Source organism: Anopheles maculipalpis, chromosome 2RL (assembly GCF_943734695.1).
Source record: "Anopheles maculipalpis chromosome 2RL, idAnoMacuDA_375_x, whole genome shotgun sequence".
NCBI lineage: Eukaryota > Metazoa > Arthropoda > Insecta > Diptera > Culicidae > Anopheles > Anopheles maculipalpis.
Window position 1 is genome coordinate 41,509,135 of NC_064871.1, and position 27,774 is coordinate 41,536,908.

At 46.9% G+C, this 27,774-nt stretch overlaps 1 protein-coding gene across 1 annotated transcript in view; it reads left to right on the plus strand.

The window, feature by feature from the left end:
• LOC126557319 (zinc finger protein 395) overlaps nt 1-27,774 on the plus strand; it is an 80,873-nt gene that overhangs the window by 21,706 nt on the left and 31,393 nt on the right. Inside the window, exon 2 of the mRNA XM_050213040.1 lies at nt 19,286-19,464. Within this exon, the coding sequence (XP_050068997.1) occupies nt 19,286-19,464 (179 nt within the window). The remainder of the gene's footprint in view (nt 1-19,285; nt 19,465-27,774) is intronic.

Sequence of the window (27,774 nt, forward strand, 5' to 3'; positions counted from 1 at the left end):
AACATTCGCTGCCAGGCGAGAACGCATCACCGTGAGTGAGTGTTGACCTCTAGCAAACGGCAGTGACACACTTTCGATTGGACACGTTGGTGTTGTGATTTGATGGAGATTTTATTTTTAAACACAATGGTGGGATAAGGGATTTTTCAATATGCCTAAAAAAAGTTATTCAAAAAAGACATGTACAAGCGACAGGAATGCCCAACAGAGCTGGATCATTCGGAGAGATGTAAGGATGCGTGGCAAGTTGTTCGCGTTCCTGCCTGACATTCGTTGACAGTAGTATTCAAATACTAACAGCATAATGACATTGCAAAACTGAACGAAGTTTGGGAAAATGAGAGTAAAATCGTCTCTCATTCAAGGTCGCCTACAACCCATCAATGCGATCTCCCCTCCCGACTGTACCAACAAATGCGTTATATACACAGATGGTCCAGTAGAACCAGGCATGCTTCACGGTAGCGTTTTGCAGATTGCCCGCCACGACACCAAAAACAGCTTTACGGTGCCGTCCAGACTGGGACATTCGGCTCAGCCAGCGTTGGCTCCGTTCCGGTGACCCACTCGCACGGGACATGGTTATCATTTTCCCTGAGCTAAAAACCTCTTTCACCCGCCTTAATGCGCCTGCCCGCACCGGGTACCGATGCGAGCGCCTTATCAGTATCCAGTAACTAACGTTTTGTGGGGTTTGCTTACTTATCAGACACGCTACGGGTCCGGTACGTCCGGTAAAGTGGAAGGGTTTTTTTTTTTTGAGTTCAAGGTAGACGTTTGCCACGCCATCGCGTTCCGTTTTTGCCCAATCGTGGCGGTGATAACGCTGCAGCCTTCTTGTCGGCAAGCTGTAATTTCAAGGTCTTGCGCGTGTTCCGTCACGTGCGATCTAGAACGCGACAGTAGTGGAAAGACAACGCAACAAGTGGTGTATGGGAGGATAAAGAAGATAGCCAAGATTTTTTTGAAAATACAATTGGAGCTTCTTGCTGAAAATCTGGACAAACTCCGCCAGCTAAAAACCGTCGTCCCACCAAACATCACCTTGATTTTTAAACGCTGGGAGCGTAGGTGAAAAATACACCAGCAGCATCCAAACCAAACCTGCAGTTTGATTATGCAAAGTGGTGCCTAAAGCATTTTGAGTATAACTTACCCCGGAACGGAAATGTCATCGTCGAACATTTGTACCGCGTTACGATACTGTCAACCGGATCGATTCCTCTCGAAAACCGGTACGAACGAATCGTTTTGTGGTCCCACGCGCACGTCTCTCGTCCTAGGTTCATACATTTTTACACCAGCACCAACCATTTCCGTACGCTTCAACACGCACCCGAAGCCTTCCTACCGTGCGCAGCTGATCTCATTTTGCTCTCCGCTTACTTTCGCTGGCAAACCTTCAAAAACCTTGAGCCTGGCTTGCGCAACAAACGCGCTCGAACGGACAGCGGCAGCTGTGGCCTTTCTTTTCGCACCCTTGCAATCCCGGGCCGCGGTGGGGCAGGATCCCTTTAGGAAACGTTCTCCACCCACCCTGCTGAGCACACACGTGCATAAAACTAGCTGCTACAGATACGCTGTTAGTACCTTTTAGCACCCTTGGAAGCTAACCGGTTTTCTTGCGTCGGTGTCATTTTTCCAAACGGTCCTTAGGTAGCCCGTTGTTGGAGACTGTTGGACGACTTGGAGCTTGAAGATCAGGCGAAGAGCATGCGGGGTGGGAAGGAGGTAGAGAAGGGAGTTAAGATGCAATTAATTTTTCACCCCCAAGATACGCGTCAAACCCTCTCGCCAACTCGCTCGCACCGTTGGTGTAGGTGTTCAAGGTGAATTTAACATGAAAACACCAGGCACGTTGGTGCAGCCAGTTGCGGTTGTGATTTGGGAAGGAAGCGGCAGTAAGCAGCTTTATGGTGCCTGCATACGGTTTGGCAGGAACCAGTTGGAACACATTCGCCACGATAGTCGCGACCTCAATCGCACGACACGCACAGCACACTGCGCACAATTCCTCTCCTACGCAAGAGGCACGCTTTAATATGCGCGTGCCAGTCGCAAGTACCGCGAACAGCTGATTGGGTAATCTTACGGGTGGGGTTTGGCACCCGGTCGGTCGGTCGGTTGTGTGAAAGCAGCGAAGAAAAAGAAATGAACAAATTAACAATCACGTAAGCAACATTCCACACGGCACGGTGGATTGGTTTTCAGACATTTTTGTTTTTGCCTTTCCAAATTAAACTCTCGGACGAAGTAAAGAGTCGGTTGTGGTAAGATGCACTTTTCTCGACCACAACTAAGATGCGATTTGTCGACCGTCTTGTTGCATGATAGAAAGATGCATTGAATGCAAAGAAAATTAAACCTGTCGCTGTTCAATGATGGTTTAATTAATCAAAACCGCAACCGTTTGTGTTTGTGTGCCGGGGTCTCCCGCATTTTTTTCATTTTAATTCCAGCTTTAATAGCTGTGCCGTGTCATTCCCGATTCCTCAGGCACACAACTATCTACACGAAATGAACTGTAAAGAAAAAAAAAACCACGCTAAAATACACTCGCACTGTATGGCCAACCAGGAAGCACTTGAAGATCGATCGATCTTGTGATTGAAAGTCATCATTGGCTGGAAATTGTGTCTCACTAAACAATGAAAGGGAATGCAAAAACGGCACGCTCGGTACTCTGTGTCAAAGCACACACAGGTGGTGGGCATATGCTGGTTATTAAATCCTGACATGTAGTACCTTTCCACCGCCGATGAGTGGCACTTTTAGGCGTGTACTTTGGTTTCGCCCTCGGACAACGGGCTAGCAGATACGCCGTTACTCGTGTGAGGTCGGGTTTGAAAATGTTTCCTATTGTGAACGCTTTCATACAAACCGATCATTTGCCAGCTGCTGGCCACGTTAAAATTGCTCACGAGCAATGAATTCTTCACCATTCGTCTTTGCTGCGATGGCTCAGCGAAATCGGCTAAGCTAAGCCCTTGTGTCAGTGCGCCATCTTTCCACCATTGGGTGCGCAACGGTGACAATGTAGACAGGTTGGTAAATAAACAGGAAAAAAAAACACTCCCACCGATCCGACAAGATCCAGAAATATGTTGCTAACGCAAACCATAAACAAACAAAACTAGCCCGATCGTCCTAGCAAAAACACCCGCAAGCAAAAAAAAATGGCCTGTATCGTGCGCAATTCATCGAAGTTGCCATTCGGCTCGGGCACGGTCGAAAGTAATAATCACACATTTCTCCCGGCTTGACTCCCATGCCTGTCCGCGTGGCATCGACATTTCAAAACTTCAACAAGCACTCGGCGTTATTCGATTCCAATTGAATCGAGCAATAAAAGTTAATTACAAACGGCCTCAAACTGTTTGCAGCATCATCACCCAGCTCACACCATCATCTTCATCCAGATGCAGATGATGGGTTTGGAACGGGGTGGCCGCGCATTCGAGGTTTAGAGCTGCCTGCCCGCCGTTCGGTTGCAAAATCTCAATTCACCTTCGCGCATTGATACTCAAGGAATCGGGTTTTCTTGAGGTAGTATTTTGTTCTGTCTTCTTCTTTGCATATCGATGGTGAAACATGCATCTGTGGCTGTGGCTTGACAAAAGCGAAATCTTCACATTTAGCTTCTAATGTTGTGGGAGCGGCTTCGCTGTGTAGCTGAATGTCATACCAATAGTTGCGAGACGTTTGTCGGAAGCGTTGGGACTAGGAAGCGGAGGGATGTTTATGTGACCGTGCATCCGCAGCATAACCACCCCAACAACCGATCTGTACAGTGCACTCTGCAAGAGCTCTCGCCATAGTAGCGAGTGGTGGCGAGCAAAGTCAGGCACGATCGTCTAATGTAATAAATTCTATCTGCACTATTTAGGTCAAGTCGGTAGCAATCCACCACGCCGTGCTGAGATGGGAAGTGTCCAAGGGGAAGTGGGAAATGGTCGGAGCAGATGCAGCAAGTGCTCGTGCTTTTTTCCTCTCGGATTATACTTTTTTTTGGCACACGTCAGTTCGCTGCTTCATGGAAAAACAGTCAAACGGAAAAAAAAACTCGATGAAACGGTTGCTCTGTCGATGAAGCGGTGGTTCTTCACTGTTACGACGGATAGAACGGATCGCTTTCGGCTGCACACCGATCCGTGGCATGCACACACAAAAGCAGCACAGCTGTGCGCATTTAATTCTGACCTCTGTCTGCACATCTACCACCACCACCACCACCACCACCACCACCACCACCACCACCAAACGGCACACCGGGCATATTTAACCTACTTAGTATTAGCCGAGTTGTGTGGCCACCAACTTCAAGAGCTACGGGCCTTTTTGCCTGGTATCGCTTGAGACCAGCTCGGCAAACCGGCCACTCCCAGTGCGCGAGCGTTTGACCTCATTCAAGTAAGGCGAGTGCTTCGGCAACTAGTAGACCCCCGTTTGGAAGGAATGTAACAGAGGGAGGTGGATGTTGGGGGAAGGAACATTTAGGGACACACTGCTACCTTCCCAAACGGAGCACGGTGGTCGTTTAACGAGAGAATTAGGTTGACATTTCGCCTGAACATTTGGTTCGGGAGGAATTTTTGTTTCTTTGCATGATTGCCCGGTTGGGCTTTTTTTGGGGGGCCTTCTAGGTTGATCAGCTTGATCGATGATCTTACGACACAGCACCGTAGTCTGAGGCCATATTTGTGTCACGTTGAAATGTTACACATGTGGTGTAGTGAGTTTTTGGATCATCAGCCAAGGGTCATGGTTTGCCCACACCCCAAAACTTTGCTAACGCAGCGCCCAAATAACGGATGCCAGCCGATCGTTGTGACAATAAAGATCCATTTCATCCACGCTGTCCATACGCAACTCCACCCACTTTTCATGTGGAGATCATGTCACTCACACCGCATGATGGTGGTGGTCCCAAGAATAGAGTAATAAACCGCTTAGTCCGTGTTTGGGTGAACATCGCGGTAAAGAAATATATGTGCTCAATCGATCAAACTTTCAAACTCTACCGCACAACCGTTAGATAAACATCGTCGTGTAGTAGTCATCTCCCGCGAGCGAGAAACAATCGCGTCATCCCGCGCCATCGTGGCAGCTTGGTAGCGTTTTATTTTCCAGTTGGAGAGCGTTCTACCGGAATGTGCGAGGTTGCCACGAAGTCTGCCATGATTTCCGCTCACTGATGGCGTCGGCGGGGAGGGGGGGGAGGGTGAGCCCGTACTGTCTCTGTAGCACACGTGAACCATATACAGATATCAGAGACTGATGTGCGAACGGTACGATACGGTTGGAACGGTGATACTTGCGCAACCACTTGCGTGACATGTGAGCAGCAGACTTCCAGTTCTAGAAGTGTGAAGTTTGGAGTAGGCATGATGTTGTGCTGGGGAAAAATGTTTCAGCCGTCCTGCTTCAACGGCGAATGTTCTATCGCAGCTGACACTTGCAAATGATTGATATCTGCCAGAAGCATATTTGGGCGGAAAAAATAGTTCAAGAAGGTCAACTCATCCCGGGTATGATAGATCGTCGATAGCTTCTTTCTGTGCGTTTAATGTCGTACGGTTCTTTTCCGACAGAACACAATCGTTTGGAATAAGAAAAGAGTACTTGTTGATATGATTCATCGCTCAAAAGTTACTCCATAAATCGGTCTTTGTGAGCGTGCGCATTCGTATAAAATCTGTTACATGTTCTGTCACCCAACGAGTCCCGTGTCAAATGACAATTCTCACCCGAGAAGAAGAAAAACGGCACGTCATCACTTCTTCGTTAATACTATTTACTACGGCTATCGGATCATTCAAATCAATTCATTACCGTCTCGATCAAGATGGTAATATTTTTGGCTGTCTTCATGGATGTCGCCACGGATTAGAGGGTTGAATAATGTCGAAAAAAAAATCTGGCTCCGGAGCAGGAATGCGTTAAGTTTCCGCTGGTTCATGTTAAATCTGGTGAATGCAAGAAGCCGCTAACGGGCACCTTTTGCATCGGATTGAACAAGGAGTTACGTCTGACGAAAGAAATAAAAGCCATGTAAGCAGTAAAACTGTTTGCTACCTTCTACAACAAAATAACCCTGACTGTTGCCTTAAGGGATGAAGACATGCGCGAACGAAAGATAGTGGAAGCGATATGGGCGTGTGGAACAATCGCATTCGTTGGCGGCGCGCGGCGATAGCTTCTAACGATACGGTTCAGTAGAGGCTTCGATTGTGCATCGTAACCCCGTTTCCCCAGCCTGCCCACTGCTTCCTCATGCTTCGCAACACGGTTTACCGTTCGTGTGGCTCGTAGCAGCGAGGCACATCTGAATGCGAATCGCGGGCGTTTGCCACCGGAGGTCTATGTAAATTGGAAGCTTGGAAGCTTTCCGCCTCGGTTCGGTTGCGTTTCGACGATTCAACGCATCATCACGATTATCGTTTTCCGGCTGGCACTTTTTACATCGTGCCTGTTTTGTTGCCCGTGTTGCCTTCGTTAGTTTTCTAACTGTATGCATCCTATTGCTGTCCTTCTTCCGCTTACGCGGTAGTGACCTGCTCTTTCTCTCTCTCTCTCGCGCTACCCCACTAACTGCGTGACTGGTGAGCTAATTTATTCTAATCACGCCATCACAAACACGCAGTCATTCGTACACGTGCAAGCCTCCACGAGACGAAGGGCTTATTTCTGAGTGATAGTGTTTGTTCGATCCCTCGCAGCAGCAGTATCTCGTTTCTCACAGTCGTGCCTTTTTTTTGTTCCTTTTGGGGTGGGTTTGCGAAAGGGATGGGAACAGAGTTGTCGGAGTCCGTGTTGATGAGGTAAATAATGGGGATGATCTACCATCATCAGGGACTATAGGGAAGTTTGACCTGTAACGTTAACCCCTCAAATCTTGGTACGAAGTCACCGGATAGATAGTGTGCAATCATATCCTTAGGCAATCTGACTCACTGTCAAAAAGAGACTTGAAATTGACTCGTAATCTTAAACATTGAACCGTAGAAACCGCGGACAAACAGGTATATCAAGCAAAGTGATTCTTGGCTGAAAACCAACCAGTTTGCTATAGGACTTAGACACAACCTTACCGATTCCGTATTTAATTGCAACGGCTTCAAATTTGAGCAGTGTCTCTGATTTCAACCAACCGAACCTGTCCCAAACGTCTAACGGAACTTTTGGGGAAGTCGAATCATGGCGGAAAGATTGGATGACGCAGAAGCGTAAAACCGATGACGTTTGCAACGCACCCTGTTGACGCATCGTTGGCTTACGGAGCTTCCCGCGGAGAGCCCAATCATGTCTGTCGAAGTGACTCACCAGTAAGCCTTGCCTTTACCCTAAAGCGCATAATGACGATAATGACGACCGAGAATAGTGCTGACGATTCCTTCTCAGCGAAATTGATTCGTGATACAGGTCAAATTCAGTTTTTGAAGCTCGACACATACTCAGAGCTTTTCTCACTGTGCCAATCTTTCTTTAACGTCGACCAATTTCGCGTGAACTGTTGTACCGTAGTCCTTGCAGTTGAATGGATTATGCAAAGTAACTTCCCATTTTCATTTTTTACTCAGCTCGCGTACGTCACTTTACGATCACAAGTACTGCGCAGTAAGTCCTTTACGTGGGTAAGATCACGATCGAATGCGTTTGCGGTGCGGAGTGCAAGCGGTGAAATTTAAATCTTACCTTTCCGATGGCTTCAACTTCCAATTGACTATCGTCAACCGATTGTGCGACTGCGACCAGATGCAATGTAAGGAGGGCGAAGAGAAGAGAGAGAGAGAGATCATCAAGTAATTCCTGCACCGTTTGCAAATCATACAGGGGTATGCAAATGCATTTCGGTGTGCAACGCTGGTGCGAACTATGGGAAGCCGAGAAGGAAGCTATGTGGTGTGCAGTTGGTTTTCATTTGCCTTGGATGGAATCGATCGATCAATGCAGTGCTCAAGGCTGATCAAGTGAACGATATACTTTATATAATGAACCAGCGGTCACACAAACACACACGCTTAGACGATCCAAAACCGATTCCGAAACGATATTCCCATCACCAGCCTCATAAGCTCCGTTTGCTCGCGGTCGCACCTCCAACCCCCTGCACCCTGCCCATAAGTTGGAAAGACACCTTCATTCGCTCCATCGACTCGCGGGCGCACGCGCGCCCGTGCACCGATCGAGCGTGATGCAATCATGAAGCATATCTGTCTAGTTTCAACCCTTCGGTGCATAGCGAAAGGCTTTGCCGTCATCGCGATGCCCTTTGCCGCCACTTGGCCTCCAGCGAAACCGACAAAGCAACCGTCGGAGCTATCCGTAAAAGTGCATACCGGCCGGCCCTGCTGCTAGTCGCAAAAATGGCATCCGGGTGCCGCAGTGCCGCGTACATCGTTGATCGCATTTATGATTAGTAGTTCGCGGAGGGGCACCTTTTTGTGTGTGAGTTACAAACCAAAAACAGCGACTGCCGCCAGTCGGTCTTTCGCGGTTGCAGCTGCCTTGTAGCTCGTGGGGAAGGCGTTGCTAGATGCACCGACAGAGAGATACTTTTGGTGGGTTTGATGAAGCGTACTAGAACAGATTGCCAATGTTGGAGAGTGAGCGAGATACGGTCGTATGGGAAAAAAGGGGGAGCGAACCTCTTGAATCTTGTTGCAACGACGATCGCGACCATCCCTCCTTCCAGCACCCGATTGCCGTATCACCTTGCGCGATTGCCTTCGGCCATTCGCGATCCCCGCCCCGATTCACACACCAGCCCCCGCCAACGGTGCAGCAAGTGAAGCTTTTTGGCTTTGTGTGACCGGAGGCAACCCCCTCCCACCCCATTCCGTGCTTTGTGTTGCGCTGCTTTGTGTGTGAGCGAATTGAGCGAACGCCGGCTCAACGTTGTTCAACTGCAACTGCAGCTACTACTGCTGCTGCTGCTGCTGCTCCTAGTACCGACGTGAAAACCGGTTCAGTCTTTATAATGCCTTTTCCTTCCTTCGTGCACACAGAGGGCAAAGCTAATTATATTGCCACCCTCCCCTTGCCAACCCGTTGCACCTTCTAGTCCTCGCCCTCTGCCCCATTCTATCTACCCCAATAAGAGCTCACAAAGCTCACAATGGGTCCGTTTTCCGCGCAATCCTTCGCGCAAACACACACAAAATTGCGCAAGTGAACGGTGGCGGCATTCGGCACAAACGGCACGCACAACACTATCGCATTGCACACACATGCAACGAAACGCACCGAAGGTGCACTGTGATGTAGTTGGCTGTAGAAGTAAGCATCTTCTCTAGTGTACGCCTGCGGACGTGATATTACGGCGCAATGTGTTGCATCGATCGAGAAGTAATAGAGACAACACAAAACTATATGTTATTCTACCTTCACTTCAGGTCGTATCTGTTGCAACATACGCTCAAAAAACTGTTCCTCTCCTGTACAACAAAAGCGACTATATTAATAAAAGACTCGTTCGCTTTGTGTAGTGCATGCGATCTATGATGGTTTTGCTCTTGCCGAGCTTGTCCTGCACTAAATTGAATTTGTACCTCCCGCATTATCGTGGCTGCTGGTTGCAATTACATGTGTTTATCGTCGTACAAGCTGGGTTATTTTGTGGTTAGGTACGCGATAAAGCACCAATTAAAGCTACAAGGCTAACTGCGTTAAATAAGAGGCTCCTAATGAGCGCTTACGACGTGCAAATATCATTGTGCGTATATCGCCAGACGAGCGAGGGCGGAATTAAACCTCGGCACGGTTTTTATTCGAATAATTCTAAGGCCAAGCGATTGAAAGTGCAAATATGCCCCCTTTGGAAGTGCTGTATTATGTTTAAAAGCATTCATAATATTTCCTCTTAACTGCCGCCTTTGCTACCGTTCATCCTGTCCGCATGGCTACAAAATAGACTTTTCGCTATTTACACAAAACTGCATACATGTCCAGAATTTGAGCACAAAAAGCATTCACGCGTACTTCCTTCTGGTTCATTATCTTTCAACACCGGGCGGGCTTTCGTCTGGCAGAAGAATCTTTCGCCCAAAACACGATACAGCGCCTGATTACCTTAAGCCGCCGGTGTACCAATTCCCCAAAAGCAAATAGGCAACGGAACCGGTCGTACCGTCTCGTAAATTTCCTAATGAACCTTCTGCCCATCGTTTCCCTTTTTTTGTTTCATTCGCATGCCTGTTACGCATGCCCATTCCCCGAAAGCGAACCGGGCGACATTGCAGTCTCATTTCTTAAATGCACGCTAATGATCGTAAACACCGGCATCATGTTCACCATGAGTACCCCCTTCACGATGGGTTCTCGATGGTGGTAGGGTTTCTAATTTGTCTAACGTCTAACGCAACACCTCCGCATCCCGTTGCTCAACAATGATGACAATTATTACGGGCGACCTTCACTTGCCGTGCCCGTGTGGCGCGCGTTTGCCGGGCAATGCAAATGTGTCATCTTTACCCGGGTTTGCCGGCTTTCGAGGTTTTCCACACAACACACCGTCCCAACTACCCGGCTGTCTCACATCGTTAACGCATCGTTTCAACGGTCTCCGTTCTCTTATCACGGGACGGGTGAGTTGTGCGAAAGGAATGGCGACGGATCCGAAAATTGTAAATTCTCCCCGACATTCCTCCAGTAGGCCCACCATTAACTTTCGCTGTCGGCATTCGGGGCCTCCGGTTCCGTCTAATGATGGGCCTACTCTCGACCGTCTTTGCTCACTTCACTTCACCGTGATCCGAGCACATTGTTAGTTTCGTGCGCGCGATGGCGGAGGAATGGGGTGGATGAAGCCGACAGAGACGAAGATTCCCGTACGTCGCAAGTATCTGGCGGGCAGCTTAGCTTAGGCCTCTTAGCCGCCGCTGCTCCTCTTGTCGCTTTGCAAACTGTCGCTGGTCTGGCTGGATGTTCAAGGTGCTGATACGATGCAGGCCGGTTACAGTCTGTATAAAAAAGGACTCCTGCGCATCCTGTATGGCCTTCAGTGCCCCCCTCTGATGCGTGCAACTGTCTCTACCGTCTGTCTGTAGATATTTTCTTCTCCCATTGTTTAGCGTAAGCCGGCTTGAAACCCGGACGGAAGTGTTGCACCAGACGTCGTGTCCGTGTGTTCTTAGTGTTTTATTATTTTACTTTTGGACCAATCTCGCCTGTACGCTGCCTGCCACCCTCGAGGGGATTGAAAACTGTTTCCAAACAAGACACACACACACACAAAGCAAGGGAAAAAGAAAAGTCACACCGAGAGACGTACTAATCAACGTAACGTACTGTGCCCGTAGACGGTGCAGTCGCCGACTTGAAGTCGCCGAAAAAAAAGGAAAACGAAAACTAACTAAAGCCAACACTTCTTTGCCATTATTCGCTTTGAGTTTCTGAGCCCTTCATGAGTGCATGACATGAGACATGGCATGGTAGAAAGATTAAGCGAAAAACTCCTTCGGTCCAAAAAGGACTTATGATTTTTTTTCAACCAAAAAGAATTCCAATTGACATGTGCTCGAGGCGTTCTGTAAAGGTTGGGACAAACATCCCAATTTCGAGTACTGCTTGATAAGTTTTCACTCTATTATGAAGACCTCACCTTGTCCAGCTCCAAAAAAAAGAATACTCATCGATTGCATGGATGCAAATTTAATTAACACACCCAAACTGACACGAATGACACCCCCCAATTATCGCCCGATAAGAGGATTGAGAATTTTTGAAAACCCAACCCCCCCCCCTCCCCCCTCCCTTTCTGATAACCTTCCCATGCAAAGTTGGCATAGGCCGCGGAAAACCCCTTTCGAAACAAACGTACTCGAGAGTTGTGGCTGGTTGGCGCTTTCAAGTGGCCGGTCTCGAGCTCGAAATTTTGTACATCCTTGAGCGTTACATTCGTCGCCATGTGGATAAGTGTACCGTGCAGCACCCTACCCTGCACGAAACAGCAAAAGGTGTGGCAGATTTTGCTATCGTGCACTTCCGTCGAACGTGCTTTTACGTTTTTTGGTAGCGCTCGGGCGCCCAAAATCTTGCCTACGGTGCATTTTTTTTAAAGTGGGGCTACGTGCAATACGCCCGATTTCGGATGCCGGTTAATTCTTTTGTGTTTTGTAAAATTTTGGAAAGTGTTTTTCAATATCGCGCGCGTCTTGGGTGAAGTTTGTGTCTTCCCCTGTCTACGTTTGTCATTACATGAACGGATTTTAAAACTGATGTAGGACAACTATCGATGGTCCCTCGCTGAGAATGGTCCCTATGAGTCCCTATGATCGATGGTCCCTATGAGAACACAAGTGTGGGAATACCAACCATTATGACGTGAGCTTATCAGTGGGTACCTCCACTCAAGGATCGCTACACTTTCTGATGAATAGCTGCAATTTTGTCACGTCCAGTATCAACATCTCCATAACGGCAGTCTCCCATAAGATACTGATTTCCAGAACAAGGGCATACAAATGAACGAGAAAAGATGCCGACGTTACATCCGTTCCGATTTTCGTACGCATAAGACGCTTCTTAACGGGCGGAAATGGCGTACAACTGTTCGTGCGCACAAACGGAAACGGATTTGCTTTCCTTCCTCTTGTGCTTTTGAGTTTCTGCGGACTTTGCCCGCACTTCCGGTATCAGACTGATCCCATATCTCACTTATCTGACTCACTCGCCTCCGTAGTGCAATGGCCCATACTAGGCGGAGTGTTGTTGATGAGAGCTATCCAACCAATGGTAATGGTTAGTTCTTTCCATCAGCTATCGATTACACACTTTCTCCTTCTGCAATGCAGATATGATTCGAGTGATGAAGTACTTGCCTATTGGGTTCGGATATGATCCGAACCCAGTCAATTCGATTCGATTTGCGATCTTTAAAGCTTCTTTTATTGAATAATTATTTGCTATACGAGAGAAAAGTGTTTTCAACATGCTGATTTTATCAGATTTTCCACACCTTTCCAACAGTTTCTGACAAAAATCAAATACCCTCAACATTCGGCGCAGGAGGGTGTCCTCATGCAAGCAGATGTAATTGCAACTGCTATTCATTTTATCGTAGCCTTCCAGATTGCTTCCAACCCTACCCTTACTCTAGTTTCCTTCAAACGGGTCGTTCCGGGAAATGGAAGGCAAATTTCAATGCGAGGTCCTTGCCTTTTGTCAGCAGGTTGTAACACTGGGCAAGAGCCTGTAAGGCGACGTCAACAATACAACCGAAGACATTCATGCTGCTGGTCTAGACGAATAAAACCTTGGCAATGAGTTGCAACGTGTAGCACACGAGAGATTTCCACAAAACACAACCGTCCGGCAGTATAGCTCTGTCACAGTCTCTTGATATGAATGGATGCTGCTCATTGTTTATTATGCACTTTGCAACATATGATTAATGCTCAAGTTCCTGTGCCACTCGGAATCGGGTGGAAAATCGCAGCACAAGTAAAACTCCATCTACGGACGTAGCGTGTGTTTAGCGAAGAGGCAAGACCATTTCCGAGTTTTAACAACACCTCGACAAGCCCTGTGTAGAAATGAGAAGGAACTTTTTTGAACAGGAAAACGCTCTAGACAATTTAGGGACTCTGGAGCGGGCGGGTTAATTTGAGGGCGTTCTTGGCTAATCGCACCGCACTAAAAGTATTGTCTGCTTAGCGAACTTCCAGTCCGACGATCAAGCACACCTAAATGAGGCCGCAGATCTTGAGCTCACGCACTGACCTAACTGTGGAGCTTTCCGTTTTTTTTTTTTTTGAAGGCAAACAAAAACCAGCGTCCAACTTCGGGCTCTTTATACTGCGAAAGGTTTGAAAGGACAACTTTTACTTTTACGAGCTATTACACCGCCAGTGAACCCCACCTTCACTGCCTCGCTCCAATCAGTTAACCCCCCGGAGGAGGTTGTGACCACCAGCACCCGCGACCCTTCAATGTTTAGCGTCCGTTCTTGTTGGCGTCGCCCCATAGTCAACCGTCAAATCGATTGAAATTTATTCTTACCTTCGAAAACATGGTTCGAAAACGTGGTTCACCCCGGCAGCGGTTAGCAGTGTTGCCAGCCAAGCACAAAACTGCACACAGCGTGCAAAACTGCATATCGTTGCTATGTGTTACTAAACCATTTCGGGTTGTCGTTGCTGAGAAACACGGGCTCAATGTTTCGAGAGCAGCAGCAGCAGCAGCAACCGCTGCAGCCGCGCCGTGCCTAAGCAACAAAGCGGAATACCGCCGTCCGGTTTGCTGTTGGATATAAATCTGAAGTTTTGCTTTTTTTGTGTTCTGCTCTTTTTTTTTTTTCGTTTTTCCTCCTGTCAAACTGGCTTTAATTTAGAAAGGAAATCAGCCTTGCACACTCCCGGCCCGGGTTCGGTGCAGCACCAGTGAACTCCGCGTGCCATGGTCATAAATCATAATCATCTAATCTGTTCGCTTCCCGTTGGGGGTAAAGTGGCAACGGTTTGACCTCTAGCGGTCAGAGGCTTTATTGTCGGGAAGTATGGGGATACAGTCGAGTTTCCTGACGTTGCGCCGCGGATGCTGGTTCAGGGTTGCGAAAGTATGATTATATTCCATAAAGATTAAGTGAACTCTGCGCCGAGCGAAGTTTTCCCCGTCAATTAGGGTGAAGAATTTGTTTTGCGCATTTAAGCGCACCACTTACAGTTCGTTACTTGTATTGAATGTTTGCAGTTTTGCTCCCTTTTCAAGCCCTCCGCACATCGAAGTCTGTAGACCGGGGGTTTTGTTTGCAATTAATTTCCCTGCAGACTGGCCCCTTTGCTACAGTGGCCTCATTTGTAAACGGGTGAGGTAGTGTGAGTCACCAACACAAACGGGTAGTGGGAGATCTAGGAAACGGAACATTCACTCGGATGGCCGGTGCAACCATCGACCAACATGCAACTGTTTACATTTATTTATATATAAAAATATTCGGTACGAGCAATGTGCCGGCAATGGCAGTGTACACCTTCGCCGTAGTACGTGTCCTCTGTTTATTCGAACCGCCAAACCGTCCTCTTGAGAAAATCTTTGAGAAAAACCAAAACACAAAACTGTTGATGGCTGCATTCAAAACTAGACGGATCGGCTTTACTCACCCGGTCCGTCCGTTCTAAACCACACCCCACGGTTACTAACAAATCAAACTTGATTTGAACATTAATTCAAACTGTTGGAACACGGGCCCCGTTTACTGGGTCAAGCGAGTGGAATCGTTCTGCAATCGTTCGTTTTCAGCCGCCGTTTTTGTCTACTGCATTTTTTCGCTTGCAGTGCCGGCCGGCCGGCACTGCACTCGGAACCGTTCGAAGGGGTCCGGATTTGAACTATTTTTAAAATAATACATGCACGTCAAACGCTGTTCTGATCGTGGTGTGGGAGGGGGAGGGGGGGGAGAGTTGTGGAAGTGGTGGGTGGGTTTACTCGGTATCCGAAATTGAGGTGGACCGATTCAAAACAGGCCACTTCGATGGTGGCAAGAATTAAAAACAACTTCGCCTTCCACCACCGAAGCATCTGTGTCCAACCGAGTTGAGGCAAAATTACTGCAAATCTCTTTCGTACCTTGAGCCAAATTCATGCAGCAACATTGATGTGTGTGTGTGTGTGAGAGGGAGAGTGGGGTTTTGCATTTCACGATGCAAATGCACTTATTTTCGTGTTCGTGTTTGTGTAGTTTGTTTTATCCTATATGACGCCACACAACGCCACCCACCCAATAAACTAAGCTAGTGTCACTGAGGTGCCTCTACAGGCAACGATTAAAAATAGTTTGCAAAGCTGCAGTCCCAGACCGGCCGGCTGGCTTCTTCTTTGCCATCAACATTCCCTTTAGTGATGGTGGGATTAACAACATACCATCGAAATGAAGAAAGATATTAAATATCATTAAACATTTTTAAAGCAACTGCTTTTCAGGTGCAATTGGATATGCAACGAAACTCACCGAAGAGTGTGATTTCCTTTCAACTTATCTGCAGCATCTTCTCTCCTTTCCAATTTGGATCCAATCTGATAATATTATTGGTCTCCGAATGGAAGCAACGGCACAGATGTAAAGTAATGTCGAGGCTGGGGGTCCATCATAAAACCGCGAAACATCCAAAACGATCGCTCGATAGCAAAGCAAACAAAAATCATCATCATTTGCCATTCGAAATGATGATTCAACGATCGTGCTGCGTAATCGTGCCCTCAAAAACGATAAAACAACGCGAAACTTCACGAAGCACAACGCGCTGGGTGGACAATTAAATCCCTTCACTACTCCGCGGCTGCTCATCATTCACACTTTGCCGGCCACACTTCGCAGCAGCGAGTCGGCAAGCAATTTCCATCAGCTGACCACCAACGGGCCCGTTGTCTTTGTCTTCCCGGCACAAGGAAAAAGGAAAAGGCCGGCCCGTCCCTTAATTGATCCGGCAAAGTATACGGCCAAATAGTGGTATTATGGCTTACGAAAATAAAACCGCAACATAAAGCAAAGTGATTTGGCCGTACGTAGTGACATCTGTTCGATTTATAGCCGGCCATTCATTTGCTTATTTAAAAAACGTCAATTGACGGATGGATCGTTTTTGCTCGCAACCTTTCGCTTTTGAGTGGCTTTAAATATGCGCACCTTAAAGTGATAAGTTCGTTTTACTGTCGCAGCCAGCAGAAAGCTTTATTTGTATTTTTCTTGTGTCTCTCTTTGAGCTGTTGCTGAAATCGTAGCGAGAAGTAAAATTATCAGCCAATAAAATGAAACATTCTTCATGATCTGCTTGAACTCATTTTAAGCATGTACCAGAGGCTACATGATCTTGAATACGGCTGATGATGTAAAAGTAGTAAAAAGGAACATGTGGCAGTAATTTCGGTTGGATATACTTAACACTTTAAAACCTTCCTCACAAAAACTCACTATTATGAAATATCCGCAATATTTTGAGCAACAAACAAGAAACGAAGCAAAGGAACAATCTAAACCCGGGCCAAGATCCAACACAGAACACACACCAAACTAAATTCGAACAACGCTTGCCAAGTGCAAACAATTTTGGGAATCAGTTTGAACGTCAAGATGAAGGTCATCAAGGGCGATACTTGAGCGGCACAAACGCTAGAAGCTCGTAAAACAATCATTGCAAGTCTTGTTGTCTCTTTATGACATGCGACTACGAGAAATTAATCTTCCACAAAACGTGTACCAGCGCGTCGCTTCAAACCAAAGTAAACCGAGTTGTCTGCTGTTTATTCAGCGCTGACATCTATGCATCCGGAAATAGGTGAAACTCTCGCCCCATTCCCTTGACGCGTACACTCTTCAAAGCACCCCAACATTTCGGTGGTTGTGTCATACATAACAGTTTTACTTTCCATTTCCTGATCACCATTTTCGAAGCCACACAAACACACCTCTTTCCAGCACTCGGTCTGTTGTTTTTTTTTTCGGAACAGCTCGTTTCATAGCTGCGCAGTGAAAGTGAGGCCGATACGACGCTTCAAACGTGCGATAATGGTAGACAATCAAGGTGGACCGGTTCCCGGTCCCCCCTGCTTGCGTCCCATGCAAGGTGCAAGCCAGCACCTGGAACAAAAGCACCTTGGAACAGCACTGTACCGATTCTTGGCAATCGCTGCCCAGCGTAGGAAGCGAGTAAATTGAAGCTTACAGACGATCAATTCGTGCTGCATCTTTCCCACCGACGGTCGATCATCACGATCTTTCCGATGCCTTTCTCTCTACTCGGTTTGTTTGTGCCTTACGAAACATTTCGTACGATCAGCGATGCATAAAGCAGCCGGTGCGGGCACCCCATCGGGCGACAGCAAGCGGATTTTTGACATTAACGAACACACCTCACCCGTCCCGTCCGTCACGGACATGCAATCGTGCTGGACCCACGGACCCCGTCAATCAGCTGTTGAAGATCTCGTACCGCGCGTACTGCCAACAGGTGTCGTGAAATCGCTGCAATAGAAATCGGGACAGACGCTACCAACGACGCTACAGGATTGAACAAATAAAACAACTGCCCACTTAAGGCCGGACGCAGATGAACACGCACCCTTGGGAGGTGGCATTTGGCTGACAGCAAACCAGTGAGGGTCCAAGATAAAAAGCGATGATGAATTGCCGCTGAAAATACGATGCTAAGAGTGCCGAAGAAGGCAAGGAAAATGTTCCCTTTTGGTTGCGTGGTGTTGGTGATGGTACTGAAAATGAAAACTCAACGAAACTCTCCGGTCCCCCGGTGTGGTTTTGGAATGGAAAAGAAATGAAAGTCTCTTACGTCGCACAATTTCGACAGCGCAGATTTAAGCCACGGTCGTACTGTGCATCACAGCCCGGCTCGCAGTGCTCGCACAGGTGCCTCTGATGCGACCTGAACCAAACATTTTGCGTAATTTTTCATCACCACCACCGCCTTTCATGGTTTCTCCATTGTTCGATTTCACTTTCTTTCATGGGCATGGTGTACAGCGATTGCTGTTGAAGGTTTTGACTTCTTAATCCACCCTCGGTATCCGCTATTGAGATCTTAAGGTACAAAAGCAGCAATTACTGAGTGTTTAGTGTTTTTCGCCGAAGCGTGATGCAAATTCTTAACTTGCATCAACTGTCTCTGCGGTCAAAATTTTGTTGTTCCCCTACTTTGTGCTGCATTCATCATCCTGAGGTATGCCATGTTTCGTGGCTGCCCAATTCCTTGTTTCGAATATTGCCGCTTAACATCATTCACATCGCTATTCAGTCTCGAACGGAAACTGCCGGAACAAAGGACACCGAACGCATACAGTTCCACCGAAGCCGGATTCGACTGGCGAATGGTTTGAATGTCGAACATTGCCTCGGGAATAGGACAAAATATGACATGGTACCGTGTGTCCAAATTTAGCGAATTGCGGACATGACCCGTCATCGTTCGATCGGCCGGTCAGTCGAGCATGCACCGCGTTCCAAAAGCGCTGCAACCTGGAATTACATCAGAGCGCCGACAGCAATTGGCGGTGACCTTTATTCGCCATCCGTATAACTGGTGGTTATTTCCTCCGACATTGGATGCAGCGGTTCCCCCTGTGGTGTGCGTGTTCCGTGAGTCAGACGGACAGAGACCATAAAATTGTTGTTAAATTATAGCCCTGTCATTTGCAATGATTATCAAAGCACTGTTTTATAAGGTGACGTCGAGCACTTGTATAGAGCAAATGATTTAAATACTAAATTTAAGCTGCAGTCAAAACTATTTTCATAATCCACATTATTCTTTACTTTCCATTTTTTTTTTTCCTGCAGGCTCCGATTGAGCTTACCAAGCGCTTGGAAGAAATTCGACTGCTCGAATCGCGCCGCTCTCAGCGCCTGGCCGTCCAGGAGAAGGATACGGACTTTGCCCGGCTGGCGGATATGGCCGGCGATCGTCGACGACAATCAAACAGCATCGATGTGCCATTCTCACTGACGCAACAGAACGGGTAAGTGTAGGCATTGCGCATATGTTTAATCGGATCTCAGCACGGTCCTGACACAAGTGACAAACCATTGCGGAACCTGTTCCTTGTGCACTGGTTGAATACTGGCGGGACAGCTCGTACATGTCGTGTAAAGCATAATGTTGCTAACCATTCAAAGATCAGGGCTGATGGTTAAGGTGGACCAGTTTTGGTGTCCAGATGTCTCCGGCACCTACAATGTCGCTGTCTGTCTTGTAATGTCGAAAGTAGTGGCAGCAATTTTATGTCGAACATTCGGCGCCATACTTCTGCGATCTTGAGCTCAATCGCCGACACCGAGCATCGTGGCACGAGCTCTCCATCAAACGTTCTGGTGGGGTGGCATTTGTGGCCTTTTCGACTGTTTATGGGATGCGTGTGTCGTATTGAGCGATTCAAGCTGCGTGGTTCACCTTCTTCTTACTAGAGGGTTTCCTAGTTGTTTTATTCTAACGAAAGGTCGTCAAAGGATTTGGACGCACTCATGCAAACGGGTTAAGTTACTGTCAAGCACTGAACCGTCCATCTTTTTTCACACACACAAACACACCCTTTTGACAGGTTACGTCAAACATAAGGCACTTGAAATGCATCTAAGATCTCTCATACAGGTATCAAAAGACCAAGTGTGAAATTGCTCAACTGTTCGCGCTCATTAAGGCACGCCAAACGCGAAACACTATGGATCGGCTCGCTGCCAATACACGCGCAACTGTTTCGATATTTTTGTGTGTACCGATCCTTGTGCCGATGAAGGACGCGCATCCATAACAAGTGAAGTGCATGATTTAATGCACCATAACCGTCACGTTGCCGGGAACGTTTCTCAACTCGGTCAGCTGCATGACTCACGGGTAGGACTTGACTTGACTGCACCAATACTTTGCACGAAACGGCCGGCCGGCCGGCCGGCTTAGTAAATCGCTGGCACAGTTCGCCGCTCCGTTCAACCGTGACATCCGGTTCGATCATGAGCAGATCTACCCTCCTCTGCCGATGCATCTTGCAGCTGTTCTTTCTACGAAAAAAAAAACTGGGTGGCCATTTTGCACCACTCTATTGCTAATGTCCTACTTTTCTCTTCGTTGGCCCGTTGCTAAGCGTATGAATTTCTTTGTTGCAGTTGCTGCATGCTCTCATTATACGCGAATAAAACAAGCTAGAGCACCTTAGTTAATGTGGGAAACAGTGTGTACCGTGTAGCTTGCACTGATTGCTTGTTTTACTTTCGACTTTTCGTTTCCGATTTGTACAAAATAGTGGGATTTTACATCAAACTCAGGATTTAAGGTTATATCCTGAGAGTTCAGAGCAATCCATCAAAATAATAAATTTATTCTACAAATACTTGAATTGAAAAAATGTGTAAATTTACCACAAACATACAAAGAAAAAGGTAGCGAAGCGAAAAAAGAAGGAAAACACAAGCACGGCGGAAAAGAGGTCGTTCGCATACTCCCGTCCGTCTCGTGCACTCTCGTTTTTCTGTTCATTTGCGAATTTTCGTCTCGCATCGGTTTGCCGTGCAACGATCATCTGTTTTTTTTTTTGCGTTGCTTTCAAGCTGTTTACAAAACCCAGCCCAGCTGATGCGAAGGGAACTTGATGATCGTGTGCGTGTGCGCTTTTTTATTTTGCGAACGCGATCATTATGGCGCGCGACGCGTTGACAGGGGGTGCGAACGAACGGCCATACGAACGTAAGCGAGACAGAAACGGGGTGAAAGAGAAAAGAGGTGATCGAGAGTGAGTGTGGAAAGCGCACCGACCGCAATAATTCGCGATTCGCGCTCGCTGTTTGGTTGTTGCTTTTCTTTTCTGTTTTTTTTTAAATGCGCTGACGATGCGCAGCTACAGTTAAAGAAAACGAAACTTGCCCAAGGTCAGGGCATTTTTGGCGAACATATTTTGCACGCGAAAACACAGCCACACACACACAAATGCGCAAACACTTGCGAAGAGTGGAAGCAGGTTTGCAAACATTGCGTCGATCGTTGGACGCGCGATCGCCAAACCCATGATGCCGCCTGTTGCCGGTATGCTGCTACAGGCCGGGAGGGGGTTTTATTTTTTTTTTTTGCACGGTTTTCGTTTCATTCGCTTTTGGGGGTGATTTAATACCACGCAAGCGAAGTGTTGCGAATTTTGGGGTTTGTTTTTCTTGCTTGTTTTCTTTTACGGTAACGCTTGCTTTCGCTCGCTGCTAGCTGCTGGTTTTCCTTCGCGTTGACTGGCTTTAGATTTTCTTTTTCGCTACCTCGGTACCTGGTCAGCTCACTTGCACTTCCCCCAAGTTTTCTTTACATGTTTTCAACAGAGACTGATTCGGTCCGATCTGTACGACGGGCTGCTCCCATTGGGATGGATCCGTTCCAAGGTGGTTTTTCTTTCTTATTATTTCTTTTTTCGGTCTGTACATTTTTGGCTAACGGAGGTTTTTTTTTTGGCATACTTCACTTTTCACGGGACGGTTGAGAGATTTTGCTGCATTTCGTTTTTTGTTTTGTTTTCCACTGACCCGCTTCCGCTGCTGTTGCTTAAATGTTCGGCGCTAATCGTGGTTTTGCACATCTAAAGACATTGGTTGACCACATATGATGATGCGATTGGTGCCAAATTAGCAGCCATCGTGGCGACGTTCCATTCGCCCTAATCCGAACCGATTCCCACCCCGTTAGGTTGTGGAGGGAAGGAAAAGTACTTGAAGGAAGAAAAATAGAGAAATATGTCAGCACTCTTTATTTTTGGCCCCGTTCGGTCTTCGGGGTGTTGCCGAATTCGATGCAGAAGAAAGCGAAACAGAGTCATTTCACGAATAGGAACGGCTTTTTCTTTTCAGAAGTCCAATCGTTTTTGTCTGGCCTCAAATGATGTAATCTATGCACGGGAAGCTACTTTACTCATCGCAAGTTAAATCTGCGATTTTGGGGTGCAAGGATTGCTTATTAAAACACATGTTTTAATCATTTATAAGTCATCACTTTTCCTGCAATGGGAAAAAAAAGATGATTTCGTCGTACAAATATTTGCATGTCTTTAATTATGCCGCTTCTAGTATCAAACGTTCAAAAAAGAGAAATTCGAAACACAGGCCCACAGACAGCATTGTATATCCGTTTTTACCGCATACCCGTATCGATCCGTGGTGCTCCCTTCCGACTGCTTTCATGGCATTTTGTCTGGACAGTTAATGGAGCTTAATGATTTGTGCCTTACTCGGTGCGCACAGTACATGATGATACTTATCTCCCACACAAGCACACCCAAAGGTACGCAATATAGCAGAAATCCTTCGCACACGACACGGGGAAGTTACGGTTTGGAGTAAGATCGAGTGACTAGGTCAGGGATGAATAATGGTGCGGAACCGGGGAAAGGTCTGCCCCTAAAATGGTCCGTTTTACCTTGATCCATTCCATCGAAATGATGCCAAGGTTGTGTCCAACTTCGGTTTCATTGGCGAATGGGAGTTTTGCTTGCACAATGAGTGAAAGATGGAAAGTTTTGGATTCAATATTTTATAATTATTATTTAAAAATTAAATTACTCTTATCCGGAGGGCAGCCTGTCATACGTCTATTGATCACTCAATGCTCTCCAAACAAACATTTTCCTCTCCGTTGTGTTGTGTTGTGTCTGAAGCTGGAAGCTTTTAACGATGCTTTTCGCTTCGTCTGGCACTATTGACCGTGGTCATGGTTTAGTGCCGAATCTGTTCTTTATTTCGTATGTCCAGCATACAATTTTTATCATTTGTTTTCTTTTTTACCCTCTCGAAAGGTCTCATTAGTCTCTCTCTCTCTATCTCTCGCTTGCCATGTTTTCACTTCACACATCGAATAGCACTTTTTCATCGCGCCACAGACAGCGTTCTATCTGTCCTATTGATTGGGAAACTTTTTCCCGTCAACTGTGCTCCACTAAATTGCAATCCATTTTTATGCCACCTGTACCTAACCTGCACAACAATTCATTCGTTCCTCACGATGAGGATGCTGTCTGAGTAGCATACGCAGCTAGAATTTCATCGCAACGACACCATTTTTCTTTCCACCAACACCCCTAGAGCAACCAACGAAAACACGTTCGTTGGCAAATTTTTCCTTCCCCTGTGCCAGCTGTTCACCGATTCGCGTGCCTGGAAATATGCGCCAGCGAAGCTTAGGTGGTGGAAAGTTTGTGTGTTAATTTTTCCACTGCTACCTCAACCGTTTCGGTTTGGCTGGGAGCTTTCTTCGCCGGTCGCAGGTCGATACTTATCCGCCAGACGGCCACAGACAGTTTACCGACCGATCAACACCAAAACCGGCGAGCATTAGGGACGTGATTTTCTGTTGGCGTAGGTTAAATTTATCCTCCCCGATGCGTCTGGCAGGCGTCAGTTCTCCGTACTTCTCGTGCTGGCGAGGGGTGGGGAGTTTTTTTTTGTTCCCCCGATAGTCTGCGACTGAGGTTCGGAGCAGGTCATAATTTCCCAAAACCTCTACCCCAGTTCGCTTTATCGCCATACGCCCTTGGTGGAACATTTTCATATCGAAACCAAAGAAAGAGAGAGAACGCGCCTGTGGCGGAAAACCGAAAAAGGACCACCGTTTTTTTTTTTTTGGAGCACCCCGAAAGCTTGCGCCACCTTTGAAAATGTCCATGACCTTTGGATGAGTTTGTCATTCACTGAAGGTCGAATACGAACCGTGGCCGTCGGTTGGCTGACTAGTGCGGAGAATTCCGCCAGACAGGTGAGGGACGGTGGCGTTGGAAATGGGTTGGACAAAAACACATAGCCACAGCGATGAAGAAAGGACAACACACCACACAGGATCGAGTTAAGGCTGGTGGTTTGTTGTGCGTTGGGTAGAGATTGGATTGCACTCTTCTTGCTTTCGTTTTAGAAACAGAACGACTACACTGTCTGGGCTTTTTTTTCATTTCCTTGGTTTTGTCTTACGAAAAAAATAAGGTTCTGCGGAAGGTTACCAAAACGGAACCTTACTTCACGCGTGATATCTGTCGCTGGTCGCTAGTAAGTGTCGGACACGTTCGTCACCAACGTGCATCAACATGTGTTTTTGCATATCGAGAGCTCCCAAAACAGCTGTTATGACGCATTTTCTCTACTCGTGTTTTACTTCAAGCCTTTCTTCTCATGATCTGTGACGTTTAATTCTTGCACTTCCGATTACGACATTCGCTAAATTATCTGATTGTAATATCTCACAACAGATTGTTCACTTTAAATCGACTTAGAGTAGCTTAAACCCCCTTTTGTATTAGATCTCATTGGAGATGGAACCTGTTGTAACACACACGGCTGTCCGTATCGATTTTCGCCTGCTTTTGGTTTGGCACCAACAACACTTGTGTGCATCGTAGACGCTCAGTCTGGTCCATTACGGTAGGACAAAGGCTCAATTTACATCCGAAAAAAAAAAAACGATTTCGTCGCGCCATTCCATGGAACAAACAATGAAGCCCCCAAAGCCCCCGAAACTGAATGAATGGCGTGCATAAGTTAAAACGGAAAAACTCTTGCATTTTTTCTTTCGGTTTCCAATTGGCCGTCTGGTTTAGCTGTTCCTGGAATTATTGCTTTTTTTTCAACGTTATGTTTATCTTGGTTGGAATGTTGCTTACTTGCCGATCGATGGTTCTTTGTTATTAAACTTTGATTTGCTTGTTGTCTGTTGTTTTAGTTCAGTTTCATAATTAAGCGTGGTCAAAAAGTTCAATCAAATAATATGTTTTGTTTATTTTCAAGTTTCATTTCTCTGGAAGCTAAATTCAAAATATTCCACGTTTAAATTGGTTCGCAAAGCACTAAAAATTGAAACCCATTTTGCCCCTAACCAGAAATTGGGCCCTTGCTCTAATGCATTTGGAAGACACCTGAGCTCCCGAAATTTGTCCCTGCGATGGAGATCACTTTCATATATAGATCACTGTAACCGATTCGTTCCTTTTTTTTGTGGTGTAAATACCAACTTAACACTGCACCTAAGGCACACATTTTCTAAAAAGCCTAAGCCGCGACTCCGGTTACCAACAGGGATGGTCCAAAGCTGAACCTCCACCGTCGTTACAGCTTTGTCCAATCGAAACTGTATTGCGGTGTTACTGCTGCAATGCCATCGGTCCAGATTGAGGTTGTCCTTTATGCTTGTCCGCACACTACGTGCACGCATCCACCGCAAAAAAAAAACACTCAAAATTTGCCAACCAGAACGATGCCAGAAAGAAAACCCCTAAAGAAGGGAGGAAAAAAAAAACCCCCAGCCAGCAAATCGCCAAAATAAAACGACGGGCCCCGATTGCGCTTCTGCGTGCAACTTTGCAGCTTTTTTGGAAAGGTCAGCTGAAGGTGATGATGCGATCACGACAGAGCTCACGTCAGTCAGCCAAAGTCAGTGTGCCGGGTGAGCACAAGCAAATCAAACGAAAAAAAAAAACAAGTATGACAAAAGCAAAACAATACAAAGAAGCAACCAACATCGATTGCATAGTCTGCAGCTCCGGTTTCGGTAGGTTTAAATTGCGTTTTCGTCCGCTGCAGATTCTTCGCGTTCGCCTTTCGTTGCGCTCTTGCTCCTTTTCTGCTACCCATGCACGGTTGGTTCGATCGTTTGAATTCATTTGGTGTGTTAGCTTTTAGTATCGAGCTTGGTTACACAGATGCATTAGATGTATTACCGCAGCAGTGGTGCACTTACCATCCCCACGTACGATGCCCGTCATCGTCGGTGAACGGAGAGCGTCACCATGCTTCGAGAACGACGAGTTACCGACGCGTTGCCGATGGCAAATGGTGGTGGTTATGAAAATGGAATTGACGAAAAGCACTGCCAGCAGGGTGGCGTTGCTGCCATTTTTTCGGTATTCTGAAGGTTGTCTGCCAAAAGTGTTTTTCTCAGCTCAACCTTTTCTTTTTTTTTTTTACTGCATCTTTGGAGCCAAATTTTGTGCAACCGTCTGAGACGATAGCAACGGGTGGGGTTTTCCGTCAGCGTCAACCATGCCCCGGTCCCATGCCGAATAGTGCTGGAAGATAATAAAATATTACTACCATCGGGAGAAGTACGAATCGTTTCTAAAGTGTTTGAACGGGTGTTTGGGAAGGTGTGGGAACCGTGTGTCGTGCGGGCAACCAAGACGGAATGTCTGAACAGGGGCGTACAAAATAGTGCTTTAAGCTACAGCAGTAACCACAGCCGCCGACAGACACGGGCAATAGAACTCGGTGAGTCTGTTCAACCTGTCTGGTGGCCTAGATTTGTTGTTGCAGCCGCATCCCAAAATTGTGGTCGGGGCTTCACTTCGATTAACCTTATTACAAGCTATGCTGCGAGTGTTTGAAGCCAGGTTCGCTCCAGACGCAACCCAACGCCATCTCGATAGTTCTTCTCCGAAACCGATTTTGAGGACGGTTGGAGATTTTAACGTACAGCTTCGGGGATTTACGGGATGAAGACAACGACGCCATTTTGATAAAGCCAGAGGGTTACTCCATCCAGACCGACCGGGTGACAATGGAAGCGCCACAAAATCAGACAGTCGAAACGGTCTTAATGTTCGATAGAACCATCATCCCAGTGAGGATGACGATGAACTCCCCATCAAAGCGTACTCCCCATTGCTTTCGATAGAGGTCGTTTGCACAAGAACCACCCCCAACCTCCACACCACATTCTCGATGGGGAATCCGTTTTAATGAGCTGCAGGATTTTTGTTGACACAGAAATTGGAGCCATGCTTTATTTGGATATCGCAGCCCATTTCGGGGAGCTTGACTCTTTTGTTTTTGTTGGTCATTGATTTCGGGAAAGAATGTGCCCGGGGGTCGCCATCGTCAGATGCGTGTTTGGAGTCGGTCAACAAACCTACCCCAACCGAATCTCGCGAGACCTTCGGCGCAAGTGCTTTTCGAGCAGCATTTCTCATCTTCGCCAATGCTCGCCTAAACGTTTGCTAGACGGCGACGATGAACGATATGACTGGGTAAGGTTGCGTTTTCAAAGCGATCCATGGCGATTGCAGAAAATGGATCGACCCACCTTCTTTATCACCCACCACTGCCCACGGTTCTGGAAAATTGGAGCACATGGGTGAGGTGAACGGTGTGGTTCAAATAGAATCTTCAATCAAGAGACTTTACGGTGGATGTGGGCTGTCAAAATGGAGAGCTGGCTATACTATACTTGAAAGAACGGCGCGGCGGAAAATCCTGGAAGGTGAAATTGGAATAAGGTGCTACATGGTTCTGTGTCACGTTAACTTAGGTCATGGTGGATACAATGCAAT